Below are 25,733 nucleotides of genomic sequence, written 5' to 3' on the forward strand. Positions count from 1 at the left end.
ACATGGAAGTTTCTGAGTAAAACTAAAAACTTGGATGTTCATTTGTGTGAATGTCTCTTCCCATTTTCTTTATCCCTGAAGTCAACCAAAAGGTAATCCAAACAAAGCAGCAAGAGGAAAATAACTGCCGCAACTGTTCCTGACAAGCCCAGAAATACTGAGAGACTCCTATGCAGTATTCTTAAAAATAAGCCCACACATATTTTAAATAAAGAGAGAACAACGAATACATGCACAGGTCTTGACTAGACAGAAATTTTTCCGTCTTTTATTAGAAGTAAAATATTCAAACACTGCTTTTGCCAATACATGCTGCAGTCTAGGGAACATGATTTTGGTGTCAAGGGAAATCAAGATTCTCTTTCTTGGCTCAGCTTTTGGGTATTTGGCCATTAAGGAAAAGAACATCACTAGATTAACAGAGTCTACTCATATGACTCATTTTGTTTGTCTTCCACGATTTCTTTCCTGAGTGCTTTTGAAAGAGTGGGTGGACTAGAGTAGCATGAAAGCCTGTATTTCACTGGTGGCACCAGTAACATGCAAGTTACAAGAAGGCAGTTTACCTTGCTAAACTTAAAAGAATCCACAAATCTTGTCCAGTATCTTCCTTGGAGGTTCTGATAAATGCCTTTGCATGTTACTAAGCAGAGAGCCTCATTATACAAGCAAAATAAAGGTTAACAACAGATGGTGTAGGTGGAACACTTTCTTCCTCCACTTTCTACATTTTGTTCGCACACTAAAAGAGTTGTTCAAAAAGAAAACTGCATGCAATGATACACAAAGCACAGGTATGTAAAGAAATGTGCAAGATGCATTGTCTTCAGTGTGAATTATCTTCAGTAACTGTATATGCTGAAAATACCATATTAAACTCAAAAGTCTAATTTTTAGGGTGAGAGAGAAAAATACTTGCTATGCGAAGGAAAAAAATAGAACATTTTTAAGCAGGAAAAGCTATTTACAATGCCAGAAAAGTACAAGGAAAAGAGACGCTCAAGCAAGTCTTTTTTTTATTTCATTGCCTTTGTTATTACAATAAACACTAAATTCTCTAGTCCAGCTCTACTATTTTGCTTCTTTTGCCTATTATATCTACTGTTTTGTAGGGACTTATTAGAAGAGAGACAAGCAGACTGTACTTTTGTTTAGTCAAGTACCAAAATCAATAAAAGAAACAATTGTGTGCAAGCATGTGCGCATGTTGATACCCTTTGATAAATCAAGATTTTAAGGCAATTTTAAGTGTGGGAACGTGGAAAATATATTAGAGGAGAGTTAATAAATCCACCTATTCCAGGTTTTCATTTTCCAAGTGAACTTCTTCATCCTATGTATCATTTAAATGATCCATAGTGAGGTTGGCCCTCGGAAGGATAAAAGCATAGGAAATCAATAATGCTTCAAACGATATCTAAAATATGTTTTTCAGTGTTCATTTCCGCCATACAGTAAGAAAAGCCTCAAAAGCACAGCATTAAGAACAGTAGCACATTAGAGTCAGTGTATCATCATACCAAGCCTCTCTACTGTTCATTTTCTAGCACCAGGGAATAACAGGTTAAAGGAGGTCTTTCCTTCCACAAATGCCACCAAGTGCTGAAAGGAACTTTGATAAGGATTAGAAAGCACAAAAGAAAAACTCAAAAGCATATCCCCTAGACAGTAACAGAGAAGAAAAACACTGCTGAACAAGAAGTTACTATGCAACAATTGTTTAGATTACTGCCTATGCATACATCCTTATTTCATTATCAATACCAAGTAGCTTATCTGCCTTTCACCAGAGTAAGCTACCTGGAATTACCTTTCAAGTACCACACAGTAAAGCACAGGCATATCGACAAAGCTGCTGGAACATGTCAAAGACCTTTGTTTGCTATACTCAGCAGAATCTCTGACTCAGAGTACAGATAAAAATCTAAGTCAAACAAGTAAAGTTTATTAATTTCAGAATTCAGGATATTATACTTCGCATTAACTTTTCAAGACATTATTTTGAAATCATATTAAAATCTGTGAAAATGCCAAACTAACTCAAAGTTCTACACTAGAAGAATGTCATGTTATAATTTTCAATTCATATCAGGTTCTAGAATATAATTATTTGAAGTTTCCACCATTTTCATTAAGCTATCTCTGAAGAAAAAAATCAATTCTTGTGTATACAAGCATGAAAACTTTTAGAAAGAAACTTTATAATCCATACATTTGTGTACAAATTTAAGAGTATTTCTGCTAGTGGCAAAAGCACCCCCTTAAAAACACTTGTCTATGACACAATTTATGTAAGAAACCTTGTCTTACACAGTTTCTATCAACCAAAAAATACAACTTCATTACCTATAAATTAGTGGTTTGTAGATGTTTATATGACTATCACCACTACGGTCAATACAGAGATTTGTTGAAAAATATGAAGTTAAAAGAGATACTACAGGGAAGAAACCTAACTTTAATTTCTCCATTTTTTATCTAAATAAAACACAAGATTTAGCTACATACAGTTCCAGAGAGCACATCATGAGGGCAGCAGTTGAGAAGGTGACTCTTGCACACTCTATCATCGCTGAACTTGATTCGTTGGCGGGTCGTGTCACCTGCAATATAGAAAGCAACACATTCCGTGTTAGATATCTGGAGAAGTCGGACACGTTCTGTAAATTACATGCAAAGAGTTCACATTCCCCTGTTACACAGTGAAAACCTACGGAAACTAGAACTTAAAATACTATGATTCTTGGTCAAAAAAAACAATGAAAAAAACCACATGATAAATGCTACAAAATGCTATTTAAAAATGCTTAGAACTTCCCCTTCAAAAATGCAGCATAAAAAGTGCTCGGACCAGACGGACAGTATTCGCTTGAAAACACTTTGCTATAACAGCATTTGGGAAAGGAGCTATATAACACTATATTCAGATTTTGCATTAAATTGTGATGTATCTGTATGTAACAAGTAGCATATAAAGCAGCGTCAAATACATAATGATACATATCGAGAATCTTCTCTCAATCCCACCTGATACTCATTCTATTATTTTGCTCCTGGATGCACGGCACCCTGTTACTTCTGATCGGAGTTGCGCAAAGAGTTGGCAGAAAAAAAAATGTATTTAAATGCTTACAAACCTGGAAGAAAAAATCTGTCAAACATATGAACATACCCTATAAGTAACATTATTTAATTGACATTTGAACATCCCCATGCCATGGGTTGCCCTCCTTTTTTTTTTTCTTCTTCTTCTTCTTTTTAAAATAAATGTACTAGGCTGGAAAAATCTGAATTGTATCTTCATCATGGCAGGTTGTTATTTCCTGCATCAGCAAAAGCATCGATTTGCCCACACACTGAGGTCCAAATGCAAGTTTAAACAATCCCGTCTTGTGAGCAAGATCTAGAAGTCTTCAGATCAAAATAGCTAGCTAGGTATTTTGGGGATGGGGGAGGGAATGTCTTTTTCTTCAAATCATAATGTAATCACCGCTGCTCAAGATTTGGAAGCGAGATCACTGTTGTGGCTTTCTTGCTGGTAAGATGCAAGCATGAAAAAGCACCTTGATCTCTTGGAATGTATCAACTTACTTATCATCATCTTTTTTTTTTTTTTAAAGTAACAACCTGCTAAAAAAAAATCTCTAATCATTGAAAACCTACTGGTGAATTACTGAAGCAAGGAAAGCTGCTGGAGGAAAAAGATGTAAAAGATGAGTTCGGATTGTAACCCTCTCCATCAAGGATATATTGGATTTATTTATTTATTGGATATATTTGGATATACATAGACATATGTCACAGCTTAAGTAATTGCTGCTTCATTGCATTTAACCTGAAATGCTGAGCATTTTGAATCTAGTAAACAATTTGCGAACTCCAACCCATTGCTTAGATAACTACAACAGAGGAGAAAAAACATGTTCACACTAGTCAAGCCTTTCATACTATTACGTAAGCAGAATTTTACATAACACTTCTATGCATAGGATGCCAATATATAACATTTTCAGATGGGCAAAGTTTCAAATTCTTAAGCAACCAGAAGTCTGCAAAAACATCACATGCTTAATTTGCCTGCAGGATACAGTCCCATTAAAACCAGTAATTCCCAAGATAGAACAGCTTCAAAGCAGTTCAACAATAGGTTTTCTAGAGGGCAAGTCTAGTGTTACTTACAATACTAAAAATTTAGAGCAATCCCTTTATAATCATGCCTGCTACTGCAATAAGAATTTGAGTTTTCTTTTCTTTTTCCTTTTTGGGGGTGGATCCATTTTGTTTTGTAAGACATAACTGCGTTTGTTCCACATTCATTAACACATCTGAAAAGTCAGTGATAACTCACGGCTCGGCGAATGCGGGGCCTTTCTGACACTCCCTTGCAGATTGATGTAGGCAGGCAAAGATACATTGAACCTTTATAAATAAAACAAGGGGCCAGATTGTTCAGTTTGTATAGAATAATAGACTCTGCCAGCAATTTTAACACAGCATCTAGAAATACATGTTGACTGTAAAGATTCTTCTATATAAAGACAAATGAACAAAAATCAAGTTAAGTATTTTTTAAAAAGACTGCTGATGGCATATGAGTAACAGTCTATCAGGTGGTATACTGAGATTAGAAAATCTTGGAAAGACTCACAGCTCCTTTGGTAAAAGGAAAACGAAATAGTTTTAGAGACGTTACTGAAATATCTAAGGGTAAATTTTCTCATACCTCTACCACAACCAGGTCCCAACTCCCCCAGCTGCACTACAATCTCACTTTTCCCATTTAAGTGGCTAGCATGGCAGTTGCAATTACCACCAAATCAGAATAAAAAAATAAAGAAAATACAGAAAATATTTAAGGGTCCTTCCAGATCAGTTCTCTTGCACCAAAAAACAAACAAACAAAAAGATATTCACCTTTTCCTTCTCATACATATTACTTTTTTTCCCCCATTAATCTATGCTGTTTCAGTGTCAAGTACTATACCCTAAGAATAACTGAATTCTCTTGTCTCTCTAGAAGCTCATTTCAGAGCCTATAGCCTCAGAAGACATTGCTTTCATTTCTTCATGCATTTTGTGAGCTCTGTGATCCCCAAACAATGCAGATGTCTTGGCAAAGACAGAAGGTGCATTCTGCTGCTGACTTATAGATTAACCATTTTGAGAAGGTGACCACCTCTGGAGTGTACATGGTTTGCTAGGGAGAATCTACAGAGCCACCATATACCTGATTTAGTCTAATGCAGAAGACACTTTTGCAGATGCTTTTTTGAAGATTCAAATAATGTAGATGTGAATAAATGTGTTCTTAAGCCTAGGCTGTTACTTAACCATGTCTCTGTGCAGTAACACATTATTCAATTGTTTTAGGACTTACTAAAGGAATCAAAGTAACTTATTAGTGTGTCATGAGTCAACATTTACCACTACAAGGCATTCTGGTATTTTAAATTAGATTTCACCATATATATATATATATTTATGTGTATATATATATATATATATATATAAACAAAATGCACACACACATATAGATAAAACAAAGATCTATATTGCAAAACAGGAGAAAACAAAACAATATTCACATAAAGAAGCAGCAGCTTTATTTTTACTTAAAGTATCTGGCCCAAACCACATTTCTATAATGTATTAATTTCAGAATGAAGAAAGAACTTTGAAACCGATTGCAAACCAGTTGGAAGACAAAAAGCCAAATGTCAAGGAAAATTTATGGTTGAAAATGCCCTTTACAAGCATAAGGAAACTGCACACCTCTTCTCTAGAGATAAAAAAAAAAAAAATCTTAGCAGATGGCAGCAGCAGTAATAAGAACTTTTAAAGTAAGTTTTCCAAGTTTGTTAAACATGTTGAGCACAACAAGGAACATTGGTATTTAAGCATCATTAGTTAATTCCTTCTTAAATTAGGCATACACAAAGATCCTGTTTTTGCTACATATTGAATAGGAGCTAATTTTAATATTCTCCCCATTCATGCAGGATGTTTTTTTTTGCCACAGCACATATAGTATAACACATCCATATGCAATATTTCTTCCAGTTTTCAACATGACTGCATCAACACTGGCAAATATAATTGTGAAAACTTTTTATTTAATGACTTCTAAGTAGAATAAATATAGGAATGATATTCTTTGAGGCCAAAATATTTGCTGCTTCATAACGTGTTTGTAAACAGGATCCAAATTCAAGAGGGCTAAGTTATACCAGAAACCAATACTGAGCCAGCAAACGTCTCACAGTTCACTAAAATTACTACTGTATTTGGAGCCTTTTGATCACTAACAAATAAAGAATCTTTCATTAAGTTTTTGTCTTTCTACTACCTTTAGATTTCTAAAATGGTATCTCAATATCTTGTTAGGTTTTGCACACATCCAAATGGACAAGGTATTTTCTACCTTTAATTTGCTGCTGCTCCATATTTTAATTAAGGGTCCTCTAAAGACCCTTGATTAATCTGGCTTCCAACCTAAAGGTGTCCAAATGGTTTTGCAGCACTCTCCAGTTACAGACCACAAAGCATTGATATTCAAAGAATAAACTATCTTCTATCTTGAAGTGCAAAGCTTACATGGCTGAAAACAAAATGAAACATCCTAAACATCCCACCAGCATCAAACCACTATGCATTCTTAGGAAGGCAGAGAGCTCTTGATTATTCCTCTATGGAAACAAGTTTGAATGTGCTGCAAACTGTCACAAGAGTAACTTCACACATGCATTTAAATGATCTAACCAGGTTTATGAACATACCAGAGCAGTAAGCCACCACCATCACCTTAAGAGAGCAGACACAGAATTCTACATCTTTGTTCAAAGATGTTTAGTGTCTGTAGCTGACAGCCGTTATCACACGGTTGCCGTTTCCACTGTAGAAACAGTCAGAATTAAAATTGGAATTCAATACCGACAGTTTGGCATGCTAATGCTAAAAGCCTTCTTTAGAGACTGAGGATAGTAAGATATCTGCACCAAGGATGATGATCTAAAAACCATTGTTTCCTTGTCTCATGAAAAAGTTACATTTGCAATAAGTCATCTTGTACAAAGACCTGTTACTACATCAGCAATCACCGTTTAGTACAAATGAGGTGGCTAGTGTAAAACGCAAAAAAAAAAAAAAGGGTTAACAGGTGAGCATCTGCAAAAGGGTATTCTAACTTTTAGTGAAAACAGGGAAGAAAGCCTAGAACAAGAAAAACACTTTGCTAGGATTGGGTAAAGATCTGAGTTAGGATCCAAATAGAGCAGCTCAGATCAAAAGCAGAGCAGGTGAAGCAGGAGAAATACTGACTGACTGCTGGTGTTTCTGCTAGTCACATAAGCATCCTAAGAGCAGGTTTGCAGCATATTTTTGTGAGTACACATAAAGCTCAGATGCACACACAACTTGACCTTTTTGTCTGTAAAGGACCACCTAATTAACATAGCTAGCCTGTCAAATTTTTGAACAGATTTTGATGCACTGGCAATCATTAAAACCATCCTCCACTTCTTAGTAACAGTCAAGTCGTGGCAGTTTCAAGGTGCTACAGGGTTGTTCTGATCTGATCTGGGTTTGCAATATTACCCAAAGAAATGGCCCTATTCCACCCTCACGTTCTAAACTATTCCTTGCCCTGACTCCAGCATTCACAAGGCAAGGCAGATCAGGTAACTGACCTGGCAAAAAAAATGAACCAGTTGAGCAACATATAACAATTAACATAAAATGGTATCTTAAAGAGCACTTGGTGAGATTTATCCTCTTCAGCTAAGCTCTAAAAAAATGAATTCCTGCGATATTAAGTGCTACATTAAGGTTCACTTTGTTTACTTGTAAATTACTCTCTGTTTATTAAAGCAGTTGTGGTACTATTTGCAAGGCTCTTTTCTATAATCTAAATAATAGAGAAGGCCAAAACAAACTTCACCTAAGCATATTATTTTAAATGTTTAATCCGGGCTACTCATTTTACAGTTGAGAAATACTTGATTTAAAAAAACCCACACTTCTATCAGCTGATTCTTAATACTTTGAGTGACAAGTCCATATGGCTCTGGACACTGTCAAGAAATTCAGCTTGAACTGATCTTCCAACTATTGTCAGATTTTAATAGAAAATCCTTTAGCTTAATTGATAAGAGTTAAAAAATTATATAGATAAAATATTCATATTTAAAGACATAAGGATCCTTATCTTCAGCATTCTTCTCCAAAACCCTGAAAATTCATGCTACATACTCAGTACTTTACACCGAAGCCTCTCTATTTAACCATGTCAGCTCATTGGTGCTCTGAATGACTTATGTTTCCCATATTTAGGGGAATACTTTTTTCAACCTGTGGTCCTAACTATGCTAAAATTAGTCCAGCTACCATGCAAAACTAATTTTTTTTTAAAATTTTTAAACTCAACATAGTCCACTTTCAATCCAATTTTTCACTTTTCTAAGTATACAAACTTTTCTAAGTATATTTTTACAGCATTTACTCTAAGCATATGCAAAGATATACTTAAAAACACTTAGTTTCAAAATAATGTGTTTTTCCTTGTGTGTAAGAGAACCATACTTGCCATTTACAGAATTATTATTAGAATTATTATTTTATTAACAGTAGATAAACTTTTTAGATACTCCAAAAGATTTCTAAAAACTGAAATTCAGTGGAAACACCTGAGGATCACCTGCCAGCTTCCTTCTATATCTGGAAGGTGCCTGTCACCTGAGCAAGATTTCAACAGAAGGGGACTGGGTCAGTCAGCTGAGCAGCAACCGCCTGAACATTACACCCTCTCACTGTAACAGACCTGAAGGCATCACATGTTGAGGGATGTGACTACAAGCATATCTGTCCCCTGCACGAAATCCAGACAAGGGAGAAAGCCCATGGTCAGAATGGGTCACAAAGATCTTGATTTTTCCCTGCTTATCCTTTGGGAAAAGATACAGCTCCTGGCCTGCTCCATAATTCTGGAAAGACACAGACTGAGCAATTCTGTTGAAATTATAAGGGTCCTTACTAATACAATTTATTCTTTATAAATATTATTGAAGAGCCTTACTGCTCACTAGATTTTTAAAAATTATTTTAAATAATAATTATATAAATTTTAATAATATAAAAATTAATGACTCAATACTGAATGCAATAGCAAATTCATAACAACATGTACAAACTGCATCCTGCAAACTTCTTCACTCTGACCCAAGAGACACCACTTCCTAAGACGGTGCGTAAGCCTTCGCAAGCCTTCATAAATTACAGCCCAGCTCCTAAAACCATGTTTGAACATCTTATAACAGCATTTTCAAAACCATTTTGGCAGCATGCTCTTATTCTTCACAGAGAATGCTATAAGCTCCAAGAGATTAATATACACTATATATTCAGTCAATGCAATTTGCTTTGACTTTACCTCTGAGTTTGTGCTATTCTCATTGCAGGTCATGCATTTGATCTGACCTTCCTAACACGAGTGAGGATTTTAAATCTGCATATTGTACACAAACAAAAGGAGTATAGTATTAAAAATTAAAAAGCATTTTGGTAATTTTGAACAAAATAGTACACAGAAACATTACCTAAATAAGATTTATTTTAGGAAAATTTGTAAATCTCTACTAAGCAGAGTGGAACAGGGACAAGTAGGGAAGTGACAGCCACAATCCGCCAAAGTGAAAAAAGGCCAGATTTTAAAGAAAAGCTATGATTTGCATATTACTAGAAATAGAATATTTGCCAGAAATGGCAGAGAGGAAAAAAAGAAAAAAAAAAAAAAAAAGAGAAAAAAGAATGCCAACAAATCCAAACCCACTACTTTCAAGGGTAGCTGTATTTCAACGACCTTGAGAATGGTCTTGAATTTAGCTTTACAGAACAATTAAGATTTTCAATGTCTGAGAACACTTTGGTTTAAATAATGCTGCACTGCGCTTGTTTTTTGTAAAACTAAATTACTGTTACAGAGACCCTCAAATTCCCACTTAATCCGATAGTGAAAGCCAGCTCTGCCCAATATTCTTTCCTTCTTATCTCTCTCATAGCAATTTCATTTGTATCTCTCCTTTTTAGCAACTTAATTTCAAAATAGCTAAGCACATCTTTGCATGGATTTATGATTTTAGCGATGCAATAATGAGATGATGGCTTTCATCATGAATTTTTCCAAGATGGATTATTCCCCTATGGTTTAGATCTTAAACAAAGCATTTCTAGACTGCTGCCACAACAAATCCTGCTCCCACAGAATAACACATTTGTAAGCTGAAACGCACCCTTCCCCTTTAAATACTCTGTGTCCTCCTAATTAGCTCTCTTGAGACTACGGTCTGGGTGCCAACACCAAGAAAACTGAAGATCTCGAAGCACGTTACCTTGCCAGACGACGCACTGGGACATGCGCAGGCATAACAGGAAGTATTTAAAATCGTCTAGCCCAGACACAAACACCCGGAGTCGGATCCAGCAAGCTCTATCACAAGTCAGCCCTGTGCCGGAAGGCAGTCTCTACAGAATAGTACTTACTCAATGAGATTGTCACACCCCTCATTAAAGTTATTTAGCATAAAGCACTCATGATATACCAGGTATGTGCAAATTAGTGACACAGGCAAAATCATAGATTCTAAACAAGAGGAAACAAAACCAAAGGGGAAAAAAAACAAAACAAACAAAAAAACACACTGAGTACAAACAAGCAACTGGCACACACACACACACACACAAAAAAAAAAAGGTAACCTCCTGCTTCACATAACCTACAGGAAAAATCATTAATACAGTGCAAAGTTCAGCAAGCACACATGCCACTACATGCTTCTAAGACTTAGTACAACATGCAAAACATTCAGAAGGTCTCTAATTAGTCTCCTCTCCTGTGCACTATTCCCTCATTTACAAATAAAATAGTTTGGACAGCATTACAAGAAAAGCTCCTTTCATGCAGTCCTTAAAGTTTGTGGATTTAACGGTCACTATCAATTCAAACTTTTATGCAAATCGCTATGCTCTGTTTCAAAATTTCTAAAAAAAAAAAAAAAAAAAAAAAAAAAAAAAAAAAGGTTATTATTCCACTGAAACCCTTAAGTTAAGTGAAGCCTTACTGCACATCTTGCGTATCTTTCTTGAGATTACTGCCGCTAAAGTGTAAATCTTAGCTTTGCTTTTTTTTTAAAAAAAATCAATCACTTGGATTAGCTAACTTTACTTTTTTGTTCTATTAAAAGTTCAACTGGTTAAATTCTCTCTCTGAATTGGTTAAACTTTCTCTATCAGAAAGTAACGGCCATACCCACCTGCTGACTGAAATGATGGTTTGGGTCAGACTTGAGACAAGACTATAATAATGTGAAAACACCACCGCTCTACTGAAGCAGGTGGAGGATTTCGTTCCCCCCCCCCGCTTTTTTTTTTTGCTTTTGTTTTTCATTCGCTCTCGCTGTAGCTAAACAAACTGCTGTTTCCCCTCTGAGGTGAGCGATGCAGGACAGGGCGCGGGCGGGTGCCTCGGGGGGCGCAGTTCCGCCGCTGACCCGGGAGCGGCTCCCACGCCGCAGCGTTGGGGCCTCCTACAGCCGCAGCGGCCCCGCGCGGGCGGCAGCTCCGCCAGGCCCGAGGCGGGAGCCGCCATCCGGCGCCCCAGGACCCCCCCGGCCCGGCCGCTGACCTACGACCTCAGCAGGCCCCGCCCCGGCGGCGGGGTGCGGGGAGAAAGCGGGCCCGGGGCCCGCGCAACCACCGCCGAGGGCCTCCCCGCCCGGCACCGCCGTGACCGCAGCGGCCTCGACGGCTCCGCCCCAGCGCCTCCCCTCCCCCACGCCGGTCGGAGGGGCACTTACCGTCCCGGGACGTGCCCATGAGCTGGTCCAGCATGGCGCGCATCTGGGCCTGCGCCGACATTTTGAGCGTGTGGGGCACCGGCCCGGCCGAGTCACGCCGAGAGCGGCCTACAAGGCCCGAGGCCCGGCTCTCCGCCCTCCCGCTCGCGTCACCCGCGGGCCCGGGCGGAGCCGCTCCGCCAACACCGCGGGGGAAGAAGCGGGCGCTGCCGGTGGCAGGCGGAGCGGAGAAGCCGCGCGGCGCCGGGCTCAGCTCGGGCTCGGCACCCCCTCCCCCCTACTCACTGTCCCCCTCGCGCCTGCCACGCGCCCGCGCCGCCCGTAACGGAAACCCGCGCGCACGCGCCCTGCGCCTCCCGTCCGCCGCGCGACGTCAGCGCCGACACGCTTTGGCGTCCGCCCATTGGCCGCGGCGGGCGGTGTTCGGCCGGTGACGCGCGGCGTGGCGGGCTCACTCATTGGCTGCGCCCCAGAAGTGCGCCAATTGGCTGGGCGGCCCCGCGGTGCCGCCATGACGCGCCGGTCTCCGAGGCGGGCGCGGCCGTTAGGCGGCCCCGAAGGCGGGGGGGCGCGACCCGAGCAGGACGGGCGCTGCCGAGGGAGCGGGGCAGCTCCGCCAGGCCCCGCCGAGGGCCCACGGGCCCAGCGCCGCAGCCATCGCGGCCCGGCGGGGTCCCTGGGCGCTCTCTGTCGGCGGGGATTAAAACGGAGCAGCTTCATTACAGTTGACGCTGAAAAGCTAATACAATAGCAAGTTTTTAGAGAACCGCCCTTAGAACTGAAGGAACTGTTGTTCGTTGGATCCAGTTACGTTTCCAGAACAGCAAGACCCGTTAGACAAAATGGGGAGGATGCAAGTTGCGAAATTAAGTCATGCGTTTTGCGGTTGTCCTCGTAACCACCGTGTTGCCACCTAGTGCCCAAAAGCAGTCAATTGCAAAACAGAGATCAATTCCCATGGTGCTCAACACTTGGGTTTATTAAGATTACCTTACATTACCTCCTACAAAACAAAACAAAAAACCCTATAAAATCGGCCAAAAGTAACCGACTTTAACAAGAATTTGCAAAGAAGATGCAGTGCTTAAAAACAGTCTGGAATAACAAAACACAGTCTTCAGTGTTCCTCAACCATTCAAAACATTTTATCCTTTAATATATAAGTAGTCTTTTGTTAGTCACTGTATTGTTTTGCATCATGTGGAAATTACAGAATCACAGAGTGGTTGAGGCCGGAAGGGACCTCTAGAGATCATCTAGTCCAACCCCTCTGCTCAAGCAGGGACATCCAGAGCATGTAGCACTAATAGATCGCAGTTGAATTTATTTCTATTAACACCTTATTCTTTTTAGGAAAAATGGAGAAAGTTTAGCCATCATTTATCCCCAAACTATTAAACCTTTAGTTTTAGGTACTCTTTAAAGAGCAAAGATTGCTCCATCTTGTGTATCTCAACCCAAACTTCAGCTTTTGGTTTCAGCAAGCTGTGCATTTTCATCTGGAACGCAAGGCTTTGGACGAGGGACTTCAGCCCACTGGAAAGATGAAGGGCAGAATGTAGCAATTACTTTTAAGTAAAGCATCTCACAATATCAAAGATATTTTACCAATTTTCTGGGTATGCTGATTCCCAGCAACTTTGATCAGGTCAACTACTAACAAATTGGTACTTTTCCATCACATTTTTTTCAAAATAACACCACTGCTGTTCACCTGGTGGGATTCTGCAAAAACTACCAGAATTTGCAGTCCACAGAACCTTATTTTTTCAAAAATCCACAGCACAAGCATTCAGTTCATTGCTTAAAGAAATGCTTTCCAAAACACACAAGGTATTAGAACAGGAAGCCTGCTGTATTAGAGTAAGCCATTCCTAAACCCTCAGGAATTTGTAATTCATTAAGCAGTACTTTTCGCTTTCAACTATTAATCACTAGTTCACTACTACAGAAAACAATCTTCAAGACAAAGAGATCTGCTAGCACCTTCAAGGAAAGGCATTTTACTCTTGGAAAAAAATGGAAGGATTGCTACACAGAGAACGTGACAGAAAAATCCCACAGGCGACACACAGATCCTCTTACCTTTGCATTTATCAAAATTGTTTAGAGAAATCATTTTTTTCAAAAGCATTTTTTTCCTCCTTGTACATAGCCCTCCTCCATTTCTGGAGGTTGCCTGTCACACCAGATACTCAGATCTAGTGGTGGGTTGGGTGTGCTTGGTCAGTAGAGAGGGATTTCCCATTATGGATTATTTGAAGCTCACCTAAAACCAAGAGAAAGCGTAAGCTAGAAAGCTAGGCAGTTTCCACACTGCCTAGCACCTTTATTCACAGATAAATAGCACACGTAACAGCCGTTGTGAAGTCCTCACGCGGGGGCCTCCTGAGCGCCTGCGCTCCTATGAATCCCAGCCCTTTCCTCCGGGCTGCTGCGGCAGCCTGAAGCCCACGAGCCCTGCCACCTCGTCGGGCGAGCGCTCCCCCTTGCCGTGGTACTCGTGGTGAAGGGCCAGGTGCTCCCGCACGCTGCGCAGCAGGCACAGGTACGTGGCCGCCTGGAAGTGCAGCTCCTGCTGGGCCCGGCAGAGCTTCTCGCTCGTCACCTGCAGAGAGGAGGGGACAGAGACTTGGACGCGCTCCCGCGCTGCGCGGCCGCCAGACACACGAGGGGGCGGCGGGGCAGCCCGCGCCGTACCCGGTGGGCGCGGAAGGCCGCCATGACGTGCCGGTAGGCGGGCGTGTCGCGGTAGGGGCGGCCCGCGCGCGCGCTCGCGTGGCGCAGCTCCCGCAGGAGGCCGCGCAAGGTGCGCAGCGGCGGGCCCAGCGCCGCCATCTTCCGCCGCTCCCGCCCGCGCCTGCCCTCTGCCAATCGGGGCGCCGCCGCCTCGCCGCGCCAGCCAATAGGGAAGCGGGGCGGAGGGCGCCGCTGCAGCCCTCGCGCCCCCAGCCGCATCTCGCGGGAGCGGGGGGGTCGCGGGGCGGTGGCCAACGGCTCGGGCGGCCGGGACAAGCTATCGAGCGCCGAGTCCCGCGATCGCGACCCCTCCCGCCTCTTCTTGGGTCGATCGTCGAGCGGAGGAAGCGCGCGTAGCCCGTTTGGCGGGAGGGGGCAGCGCCCGCAGGATCCGTGGCGTGTTCCAAAGACTTTTATTTCCTTGTAAAAATGAAAACAAAAGAATGCAAAACAAACAAAAGTAACGCAAGAAGCTTTGGAAGGAACTCCCAGCTATTCTAGTCTCAAAGTCTGCGCCTTTGAAGTTTTATTTGCGAATTTGATCGGGCTGCACACGCAGGGCTTAACGTCGTTCAGCTTCAGAAAGACAGGACTCCCCCTGGCCAAGGTCGGGGGGAAAGCAAAACAAAACAAAGCAGAACAAAGGCAAACAGCCGCCTCGTTAATCACAGTGTCAAACGCCGCGAACGGGAGTCCCACGGGGCCAGGCTCGGGCTGCCGCGACCCTGCCAGTCTCTCCCCGAGCGCCGTCTCCGCGCGGAAGGTCCCGTCTCGCCGTCCTAGGGGTCAAAAGAGCAGGCGGCAGGAAGCAAAAAGAAGCATCACCCCAGATGGGACTCGAACCCACAATCCCTGGCTTAGGAGGCCAATGCCTTATCCATTAGGCCACTGGGGCTCCCACGAGCACGAATGTTCCACGCCCCTACTTATCGAATATCCCCGCCCCCTTTCCCTTATATGGACCCCATTGTTCTGCATTCGAACTTCCCCATGGGACAGCAGCTCCGCGCCGCGGCTGGCGGAGCGAGGGATGGTGCCGCGAAGCCTCCTGGGACCTCTCCCTCCCGGTGGGGGGGGGGGGGGTCGTGCAGGGGCTGCTGGGTAGAGTAGTTCCTCGCAGCAAAGGCGGGGGCGGCGGGGCCTGGCCGCGCCTTAAATGAGCGACAGGAGCTTTTATCCCCGTTTTTTTAATATTATTTTTTTAAATTATTTTTTTTTGGCAGCGTAACATAAAACAAAAAAGAAAAAAATACATATACTCCAAAAAAAAAAAAAGAGTATTCATTTCTCCTCCCTCCTCTCTCCCTAAAGAAGCCGCCCCCAAAAAGTTAATGATAAACCCTTCATCAGATTGGAAAAAAAAAAAGTGTTTAACCTTGGTGTGAAATTACAGAGGCACAGCTAATATGTACATTCCTCTTTATTTAATAGAGCACGGACACGACACATACAAAAAAGAAAAGAACACTCATGAAAAAAAGCCTGTCGCAGTCAAGGACAGGCAACAGCTACACCGTATCGAGTAAGGCTCTTGCTGTAGAACAGGGGTCTGCCAGCTTGGATCCTGGAGCAAAGATTGCTGCTGCTGCTAAAACAAACAAATAATAAGAAAATCTTTGCAGCACTCTTCTCAGAATTCCGAGTGGAAAATGGAAGGGAAGGTTATCTCTGTAACAGGGGAAACAGGCATCGCCTGCAGGAATTACACCATTACGTAATCACAGGGTACACATGCAATCATCTTTTTGGACCAAAACATTGTCAGGGATCATCACCCTGGGTATCCGAAGGAGTGAAAAGATTGAGAAGTTGAACAAAATAGATTTAACAATACAAGTCTCCCTGATAGGGCTCTGCTAGCCACAACAGGAACTCAGACTGGCTTCCGAATGAAAAGATAAAAATACATATATACTAGCAGCTATTAAACTGATCAGAACAATATACCCAATATTTGGAACTGGTGCAGGCTTTTGCAGCAGCAGCTTCCCCACTTCCTGCTTCAGTTCAGGATGGAAACTAAACAGGCACCAGTTCCTCTGTCAAAGAGCCTTACACACTTAAAAAAAAGAAAAATACAAAAGAGGGAAACAGGTGTATTTACAAAAATCCATGGCTGGTACAGTACATCATTTTTAAGACACACTAAATGCTACAATCTTTCAGGTCCTGAGATTATTACAAAAAACCCAAAAAACCAAAAAACATAAAACTTGTGTTCAGGTCCAGTTTTATAAGAAGAGAGGAAAGAAATTAAATCACATTTAAAATACAGTAACCTTTGAAGTTAGTGGAACACATCTCCCTAAAAACCCAAAGGAAAGCGGTGCTAGTCACCCGGATGTAGCTGTATTTGGTTGTTCAGCTGTGTTGTTGCAAGAGGGGAGCATTTCACATGGGAGTACTCTGGAGAGCCCGAGCGAGCACACAGCTGTTCGAATCCTCTCTGCCGCTAAGCTCTGTATGCTTTGAAACAAGCACGCATTGAAAGTGGCAAGGTGACCTCATACAAATGCACGATGGACTAAATAAAGCAGCACTACAGAATCACCGACTCAGACAGGTTTGCCATTGCATGGTAGCTGTGCATTCCTTTGTTTTGACACCGAGACTACCCAGAATCGTAGCTGTCACCAAGTGCTCGTTTGTAACAAACATGTGGCCATTATGTGTTCCAAGATGCGCACTAAAAGGCAAAAAAAACTCTGCACATCTGTCTTTCCCAGCCCATCACTGTACATGGCCTCATTCGTTCTCATCACCAGCCAGCCAGCAAGAATGCAGCTATTTTCAAGGTTCTTAACAACATACACACTAACCGTGACAACAAACAAAGGATACCGAGGCCGAAACTCTGTCACTGGGTGATCCTGCCTATGAGTAGCAGTGCAGGCAGGCGTGTCTGGAAGCTCCGTTCTTGAGTGAGCCTCTTCCCCAGGCAGAGCCAAAGGGACTCACACCCACGCCTGTTTATTTTCTCTTTCAGTGAAATATTCTTAACGCAGGGCTTTCGTATCTGTAGAGGTTATAATCACACTGATGCCTTGTTACAAGCACCTGACTTACAAGCTAGAAAATGCAAAAATTTTACAGATTACTCATGAAATGCTTCTAACCCTCCCTCAAGAAAAGACTACAAGAGACAAATCACATAACAAGGGCACTACTTTAACTGCTAAAATATAACACTGTTCAGTAGACTTGGGAGGAAAGAGTAATGAATTTTGTAATTTTTTTTTTAACAGTAGTCCAAAAATATATTTTTTTCCTCCATCTATTTCCAGTATGGATCTTGAGAGCTATGCAAGAACATGGTACTAATTGCTACAGGATGGAATTACTGCAATAACACACACATACTACAGTTCTCACCTCTGAGCTAAATTGTTCTTTTAGAATTACATACAAGGCTAAAATGTCAGTGAGAAATACATGGGTAAATCTCAATTCAATTTTAGTTAGAGATTCAGCTACTATGCAGCTAATACCTCCCCTTGTTTAGAAGAAACTTCATTTAAGTAAGGAATTGACTGAATATACTTCTGATACTGGAAGGAACACAGGATGTCTCTCTCAGTAGCTTCTCCCCAAAACCAATCTATACATTAAAAAAATTCTGTGGTTTCTTAAACCAATTTTTAGAGCTGAATATTCTAAAAGCTTAGACTAAAACTTGTCACAAAGTCAAATTAGCTTCCCTCTTAAAGCAGTTTCATGACACTTTTGACACTGGGTGCTGCACCAGGGTAAGGGTTTCTCTCAAAATACAATTTTCTTTCTTCAGGTTAGCAAAAAACAGTTCTGCAGTACAGACACTCAAAAATATTCTATTTTCTTTGGGTAAAACTTCAACATGTGTTAAAAGGGGTAGCTGGGGGAAGGAGCGCATTTAACACTGAGACATGTAAAGAATACTTATCTGCATAGTCGAAATTAGTGACTACTGATCAAACTAAGGCCTTATCTGGGAAAAAAAAAAAAAAGTGGAGAACAAAGAAATGTTTCTTCTCCCATTCCCTGCCCACTGATGAAATCTGGTCAGTCTCAAAACAGCTCTGGCTGCCTCCACAACTACTTGTTTTGGCTTATAGCTCGTGGTACCTCCTGGCTGGTATTGGGTGGTGTTCTCATCTCCTTTCCCTTGGTGTTGAACAGTATCAACCATTACTCTATTTTCTGGCAATATACATCTGCGCACCCTGTTGGGCCAAAGAAGCAGTAGTATTGAGCATTATAAAAAAGTCAAAAGGTAGCGAAACCTATTTGTTTAGGATTACTTCACTATAAATGCATTAGGTAATGATTATTACATAAGCAAGAAAAGTTTGCAAGGAAAATGAGACTGAAATTCATTTTAAATTTACAAAACACAAAAACCCAATTCTTTTCCAGAGTTGCTCTGTAGTAAATTATAACTGTCAAGCTGGCTACAAAAAACAGACCATTTTCCTTGACTCCTGACAAGATTACTACAGCATCATTTACAAGGAGTGTGCAAAACTGGCTGTAGGGAATCACTGCATTTCCCCAATTTTGGGTTAGTTTCAGGCCATGCTGATCTCTCAGCATAACTTATAGCAGCAACAGGACTTTCTGTGGCCCCAAAAGGCTATAATACAGCAGCGAGGGGTCACTGGATCATAGGAAAAGAACGATCAGGCTACTCCAGAAGTTTCTGCAACAAGAATATTCTTCTACATGACTTATTATTATTTTTCTCCAGTAGCCCAGCAAGCCTACTTCTGGCTGCTTAACATCGGTAGTTATTACTTAAATGGACAGTGATTTCTGAGCATAGCCACACCTGTTAAAAACATTGCAACAGTCAGCACTCATCACCAGTCATAGCTTTCTTATCTCCCAATTCAGCCAAAGATAAGGGAGCAGGGGTGCCTCAAATGAATCAAACAGCACTGAAAAAGCCACATTAGCTCAGTTTACTGCCAGGCTAACTGCTGAAGTAGGTAGGAAGCGCTCCAATTACTTCCACTGGCCAAGCTGCCAGCAACAGTACGAGCTCTGACTGGCACCAGTAGAGTAGGAAAGACTATCTGCTTATAGCCTAGTTTACAGATTCATTTAATTGCATTAAGATGAGCTAAGAACTGAAACAGGCTATTTTTTTTTTGCCCAAGGAACACTTGCTGTATCAGTATCTTATTTATTGCTCTACAGATGAGCTTTCCACCTAATTAGGAAAAAGCTTTGCATGCCATTCCTACTGCAGTTTCTGAAGAGATAAATATCTACTTTTCACAATACAATTCAAAATTAGATCTTGCCCAGTGGAAGCACCTCACAGAACCAGCACAGCCCAGTGATGCTATTTGTGTCCTAAGTTTAGTGCTGATCAACACATGAATTGCTGATTTCAGGTATGTCCGTTTGCAGTAACCATAACCTAGACACATCCTCAGCACAACTGCTAAAATCGCTAGATCCACTGCAGATAGCTAATTTTGTCAAGAGAACAAAGAAACAAGCATAAATGGTATTTTGACAGTTCACTTGCAGCTGACAATACATGAACTTACTGATCATTGCTTCAGCAGAATGAACCATTAATCAGAACTCATTAAAAGAAAAGGCAGAACTAGAAAAGTACTTTTTATGGTACATGATTTAGGCAGCTTGTGAAGCACAGGCAACTTTAATTTCAATTAGCAGCTCTACTCTAACAGGGTATATAGAGCTTCTTACATATGTTGTATGACAGGAAGTGACAACTTCGTCAAAAGCGGGAATCTTTGCAATAACTCATCAGGCTATATAACAAGCCACACGCAAGATCCCTTGCAGTTCATCACAACTCAGACTTGCTGGAAGCTGCTATTTTAACCTTTTCTTTTTCCTGTTCACATTTATGTCAGCTGCATGCCTTTGCAAACTCAGTAATTGTGTGAAGCAGTCCAGTACTAACAAGATATCCAGACAGGTTCCATGTTTTGTTTATGATCTAATTAAATTCAAATTTAAAACCTTCAAGAGGAAAATGCAAAATGTTTCTTTCCCATTAACCACCTCCTTTCTCCCATATGCGTTTACACACAATCACACACACACATCCCTTTTATTATGTTGCCTTCTTTCCCCAAATGTTCACTTTTTGCAAGTAAAACAGTTCAACACAGCCAGAACATAGAAAGAAACAGGATTCTCAGGAATACTGGTTTGTGTGCGAGTGTGAGAAAAAGCACAAGCATACAGAACAAATGCCATGGTACAGCAGCTATGAAGTTACACGCACATTACACATATTACAAAAGGAAAAAATAGTATAACAGCATAAAGCCATCTTGGCAAGCTTAAGATTTTTTTCTTCCAAAATGCTTTCCAGCACTTCAGGATCTCTGAGAACAGTTTAAAAAGGGTGGGGAAATAAAATAAAAAGGCACTTAAACAAAGGACAAAGGCCTGAATCAAGTAAGTCATGGAGGGTAACAGCCATTCCACCAGAGCTAGGACCAATCAGAAGTCTAATAACTTTTAATTTCTATAAAATTAAAATTGCATAAAGTGTTAATTAATCAGTCATTTATCTACTGCTTTCACCTTCTGGTTCATTTCATGAAAACAAACAAACATACAAAAAGCAAGAGTCCCTTTAGTGATTCTCCCCAGTTCAACAAAAGATCGAAGTTAGAGGTGTGGGAGGAAGCCTTCCAGAGCTTAGCTTGACTGCAGGTTTTCCTGCAATACCATCTTCAAAAAAATCCAACACAAAAACAGCAGAGGGACCACTGTGCCTTTAGCAATTCACCCAAACCAAACGAACAAAGAAAACCCCAAACACCAACACTTCTAATCCATCTGTGGGCAAAAACTACTAAAAAAAATTAAAACTGTAAACTAGATTAAACTTTGCTAATAAATACAGCCAAAAGTTCATTTTACGAATGTAGCAGCAAATGTGATAAAGTTAGTTGGAGTCCAACATGACTCCCAGAGGGTTAATGGTTCACACAACTGATGGCAGCTTGGGAGAGTTGCAGAATTTCTGTTTTCACGTCCTCAAGGCTCTTGGACCAAGTGGAGAAGGACTGTGGAGGAAGGGTCAGGTGATGGGACAGCAGGGAGGCAACAGGCTCTTGGCACCTGCTCCAGCCCCAAACATGTGCATGAGAACTTGGATTGGATTCAAACAAGACACAGAACCCAGACAATTTAAAGTTACTTCTGATTAGCAGAAAACAGATGTAAAACCCACAGCATCCACACTTGTGACTGAGTTATTCAGTTTTAGCCACATATCTTGAATTAACAGAGAAAACTGGACAAAGTGGACAAAATTTAGGCCATTACCATCTTTCTTAGAGGGAGAGAACACTGCAGTTACAGCCCAAGTCATCAAAAATTTTGCAGCCTGTTTTTCATCTTACCTGCCTCCTTTTTACTTATATCACAAATGTCTCAAAAGATTTAAAACAGCTACAATAACTTTTGGGGGTTTGGATCACATAGCAGAAAATATCACTGGGAAGGTTTTAACATCTAAAACCTGTGTTTGAAATTATTGCTTGCGTCTGGTTGGGGCTCACAGTGAGCCTGACACCATAGCTCATATACAGTCCCCAAACCAAGTTCAGCCCTGCTGCCTAGAAAGACAGCTCTTCCTGGCTTTATTGCTTGTGAATACTGAGGGTTATTTAGTATGTACAACTACAGTTTTATTACTGAAGGCCCTTGAAAAGTAGTAAAAACCTGGGGAAAAAACCTGTCTTTAGAAGAACTGCTGTACAGGAAGTAGTGAAGTATTAACCTAATTTTGCACAGGGATGTTGCAGACATCTTTCACTTTTCATCCTATTTATGCTACTTGCAAAACATCCAGGAGCCAGCCTATTAATTCCTTTGATTTGGCTTTGGCTAGGTTTAAATCTCAAGGGAGAAGAGGGAAAAAGGAATAAGCAGCCCTTTCATCACCGTGTTGCTGATTCCAAAGACACTCAGGATTATGAATGAGAATTACCCTTGGGTGACTGTTTGACCTGGCTTCATGAAGAATATATAATTTTATTCATGTTCATCATCCTATAGCCTAATTTCACAGTAACTGTTAATTTACCTGTTTCCCAAGTCTATTAGAGAAGTTCCACAGGCTGCAGAGTCTGATCTACTCCCCATCTTCTTAAGGTTGAGAGAGGATACTCCTCCACAGAAGGAGGATCATACTTCCAGGAAGAGATGCTGAAAGGATGTTTGTTCAGCAATTAAAGGACTTCCAAATCCCCAGATCTCAAATTTCTTTTACAAATATAAAAGACAAAGACAGTAATAATTTGAATGAGATGCCTTGATGAAGAAAATGTAGAAGAGGTAGAAGTCTTTGGACAGGGTCTTTTAAAGGTATTGCTGCCTGGTGCAACTTCCCTAGCTACATGCATTATTTGGAAAGTTCTGAAACTTGATGAAGTTCAGAGAATTAACATCCTGCCAGAATTGTTTGGCATCAAATTTTCTTCCTTCAACCCTTCCTGAAGAAAAAAAAAGTATCAGATAAAATCTGTATTCTGTTCTGTTGAATTTGTATCAGATTAATAATGCCAGGGTCTGCACAGCTATGTTTCAACTCTAAACCTTGATGATTGAGATGTAAGCTTATCTAATCAACATGTCACATACAAAACATTAGCTAAAAAGCATGCAGTTTGGCTGATGCTACAGAATGAAATTCATGAACTAATGCATCTTATTTTAATTCAATCTGTCTTTCACAGAAGTGTTGTGCAAAAACATTTATTGCTGAGCTCAACCCAACATTTTATACTAAATATACAATATATATTATTTTAAATTCATGTTATATATATTTATATAAAATTAAAATGAGCTCTAAATAGAAAAGAAAATTGTTGTATTGTCTAGGAAAAAAATCACACAAGAGAAAACTGAAAGCTGTAAGTTAATCTAGCAAAGAGCATTGAAGATTCAGTATCCACGAATCAAAGTCGGTCTCTGGAAAGCGAGACAACTGTTAGCCACTGGTTTCAATCTCAGTTTAAGCTACTGCAAAGAGTAGCTACTAGGAACTTCTGCATTTCTGATCAAAGGAATGTTTCAGGGTTGAAGGAGAAGGGCATCATGATTTTAACTGCTCCTTTTTTCCCCTCATTACTTTAGTTTGCCATTTTCATCTTTTATTTGACAACACATGGGACTCCACAGTAAAGTTCTGTCCTAGTGTCAAAAGTGCAATATGTGCTGGATATTTCCTAACCTTACAAATGAACCAGTCAATGTATTGCTATTGAAAAAAAAAAAAAAAGAAAGAGGAAAGCCAGTTTTGCAGTCTTGTGCTACTATGTAAGGAAGAGTTCAGGTCAGGAACTCCCCAGGCCAGCAGGGGCTGGAAATGCTTGAGACAACCCACACAGCCCCTAGAAGAGAAGGCACCTCTGGTCGCTCTTGAACGACTCCTCTTTGGCTAATGCCTGAAGAGCCTTAACCTGGCTCTGGAATAAGTCACATCCAGCTTTCCTTGACTAGCAGATCTATATAATGCATGGCTTCTGGGAGAAGTTAGATGAAAGATGAGGAAGATCGAGAGTGGGTGAAAATTTTGATCATGTTTTATAAAGTATGTGATAGGGCATGACTTCATTTTAGTAGCAGATAGGCACAAGGCAAAGCAGAACCAAGCAAAAGAACTAAAATACCATAGTGTGCCTTAAAAAAAAAAAAAAAAAAAAAAAAAAAAAAAGAGGGAGGGGAACAGGGAAGAAATACTAGTCTGACCAATAAAATGTAAATTTCCTTTTTACGTAAGATGAAAAATTTCCACTCCCCTCTTCTCTTAAATAAGAATTGTGTTAATAAACAAACAAAAGCAAGGAGCAAGAGGTTTCCCAGTAGTCTGTCTCTTACATTTCACATACCAGGAGATCCCAGAAGACAACTCTCTGGGACTAATGAGACTGCATATATATGTAGGCTCCCTAAAGCCAAAAAGCCTTATAAAAGCTGGAAAAATGCCCATATCAGAAACTCTGTATCTGTGTAAGGTTTTCAATATAACCCAAAGTATCCCGACACCACCTCTACTCTATATATCCTTTGGTCCGCAAACACATGGTACACTCAGGACCTACATAGAACTTTATGCTGGGCACTTAAGGAAACTAAGTGGACAACTCCACCTCACACAATGGATGAAGCCTATTGTAGCTCCTCTCATGCTTTCAACTTTCCATTGGACATCACACAGAAAATATGTTTGTGCTGCTGTGGGTTTGACAACCAATTTTTTTTTTTTTTAAAAAAGCCAATCAGAGCAGATAAGATTTTTTTTTTTTTTTTTTTTAGGCAAGAACAAAACTACAACCAGTCTGCATGACCAGGAGGACCAGTCCCCCTTTTCCTTCTCTGTTTGATCAAGTATTGTTTTCTTTCTTCTTCCTCTCACCACAGTGCTTGGGATCAGAATATGTAAACATCGACAGAAACAGCAGCTCTGTGACCATAAGCACTTTCCCAACTGGGCACATTCTGTCAGCCAACCAGAACTGCTTCAACTCCCTTGCTTGTCCAGAAGTCACTGGTTTTTCCGCTGTACCTTAGTGTCCCCTTTACTTTGGCCTCCATCTGTAGTTTAGAGACAGAAAAAGGGGAAAAATAAAGTCATGAGTGATTTTTTTCCCTCCATCTTCCAACATAAAGTGGGTGGCGGGGTTACTTAGCATAACTAGCTTTAGCAGTATCAGAAAGACCACTCCTATAACGTACCATCTCTCTAAAAGAGAAGTTGCATTTAAAACACTACACAGCAAAAACAACACTAATAAAAGTTTTTGAAGCGGTACTCTCACAAAAAGATTAAAGATAATACCAGATAGAGGCAATCCGTTCTCAAATCCTCTTAGAACGGCATCTGCCAGTTCTGGCAGCTGAGTACTCCAAGAGGATGAGGAACCTTCCAAGTCACAGGTACCTCTCCTGTTCCCATATCTGGCTAAAAAAAATCCTACAGATAGGCAAAGAGCACACTGAATTACACTGTCTTCTGAAACTATAGGATAATTTTTCAGCTTTCAGGTTCACAAACAGGAAAAGGAAATATCCTATTCCAAGTACTCACAAAATATGTATTTTTGTTAAGAATACAGTTTTCAGGGAAGACATATCTTCCATTAGGAAACCATCACATTGCTC

General features: G+C 40.8%; 2 protein-coding genes and 1 non-coding gene across 5 annotated transcripts in view; all 3 read right to left on the reverse strand.

The window, feature by feature from the left end:
- The window catches only part of LOC104566641 (putative RNA-binding protein Luc7-like 2), a 32,518-nt gene extending 17,799 nt beyond the window's left edge, over positions 1–14,719 (reverse strand). Inside the window, exons 1-3 of one of the 3 annotated variants that reach the window (XM_088532865.1) lie at positions 14,547–14,719; positions 14,328–14,454; positions 2,509–2,603 (exon numbers count right to left, since the gene is read on the reverse strand). In XM_088532865.1, coding sequence (XP_088388991.1) covers positions 2,509–2,603; positions 14,328–14,454; positions 14,547–14,684 — 360 coding nt within the window. In that variant the 5' untranslated portion in view covers positions 14,685–14,719. Of the gene's footprint in view, positions 1–2,508; positions 2,604–4,348; positions 4,420–11,846; positions 12,033–14,327; positions 14,455–14,546 lie in introns of those variants that run through there. The other 2 variants (XM_088532864.1, XM_088532863.1) reach the window with 2 other exon arrangements.
- A 688-nt stretch (positions 14,720–15,407) lies between these two features.
- TRNAR-CCU (transfer RNA arginine (anticodon CCU)) lies at positions 15,408–15,480 on the reverse strand. Its single transcript has one exon. It is a non-coding gene; the product is annotated as a tRNA-Arg (tRNA).
- A 9,457-nt stretch (positions 15,481–24,937) lies between these two features.
- The window catches only part of UBN2 (ubinuclein 2), a 42,647-nt gene continuing 41,851 nt past the window's right edge, over positions 24,938–25,733 (reverse strand). The window contains exon 17 of the mRNA XM_088532956.1: positions 24,938–25,166. Within this exon, the coding sequence (XP_088389082.1) occupies positions 25,117–25,166 (50 nt within the window). The 3' untranslated portion in view covers positions 24,938–25,116. The remainder of the gene's footprint in view (positions 25,167–25,733) is intronic.

Source organism: Tinamus guttatus, unplaced genomic scaffold (genome assembly GCF_059628265.1).
Source record: "Tinamus guttatus ecotype Peru unplaced genomic scaffold, ASM5962826v1 Tinamus_guttatus_pri_ptg000472l, whole genome shotgun sequence".
Lineage (NCBI taxonomy): Eukaryota > Metazoa > Chordata > Aves > Tinamiformes > Tinamidae > Tinamus > Tinamus guttatus.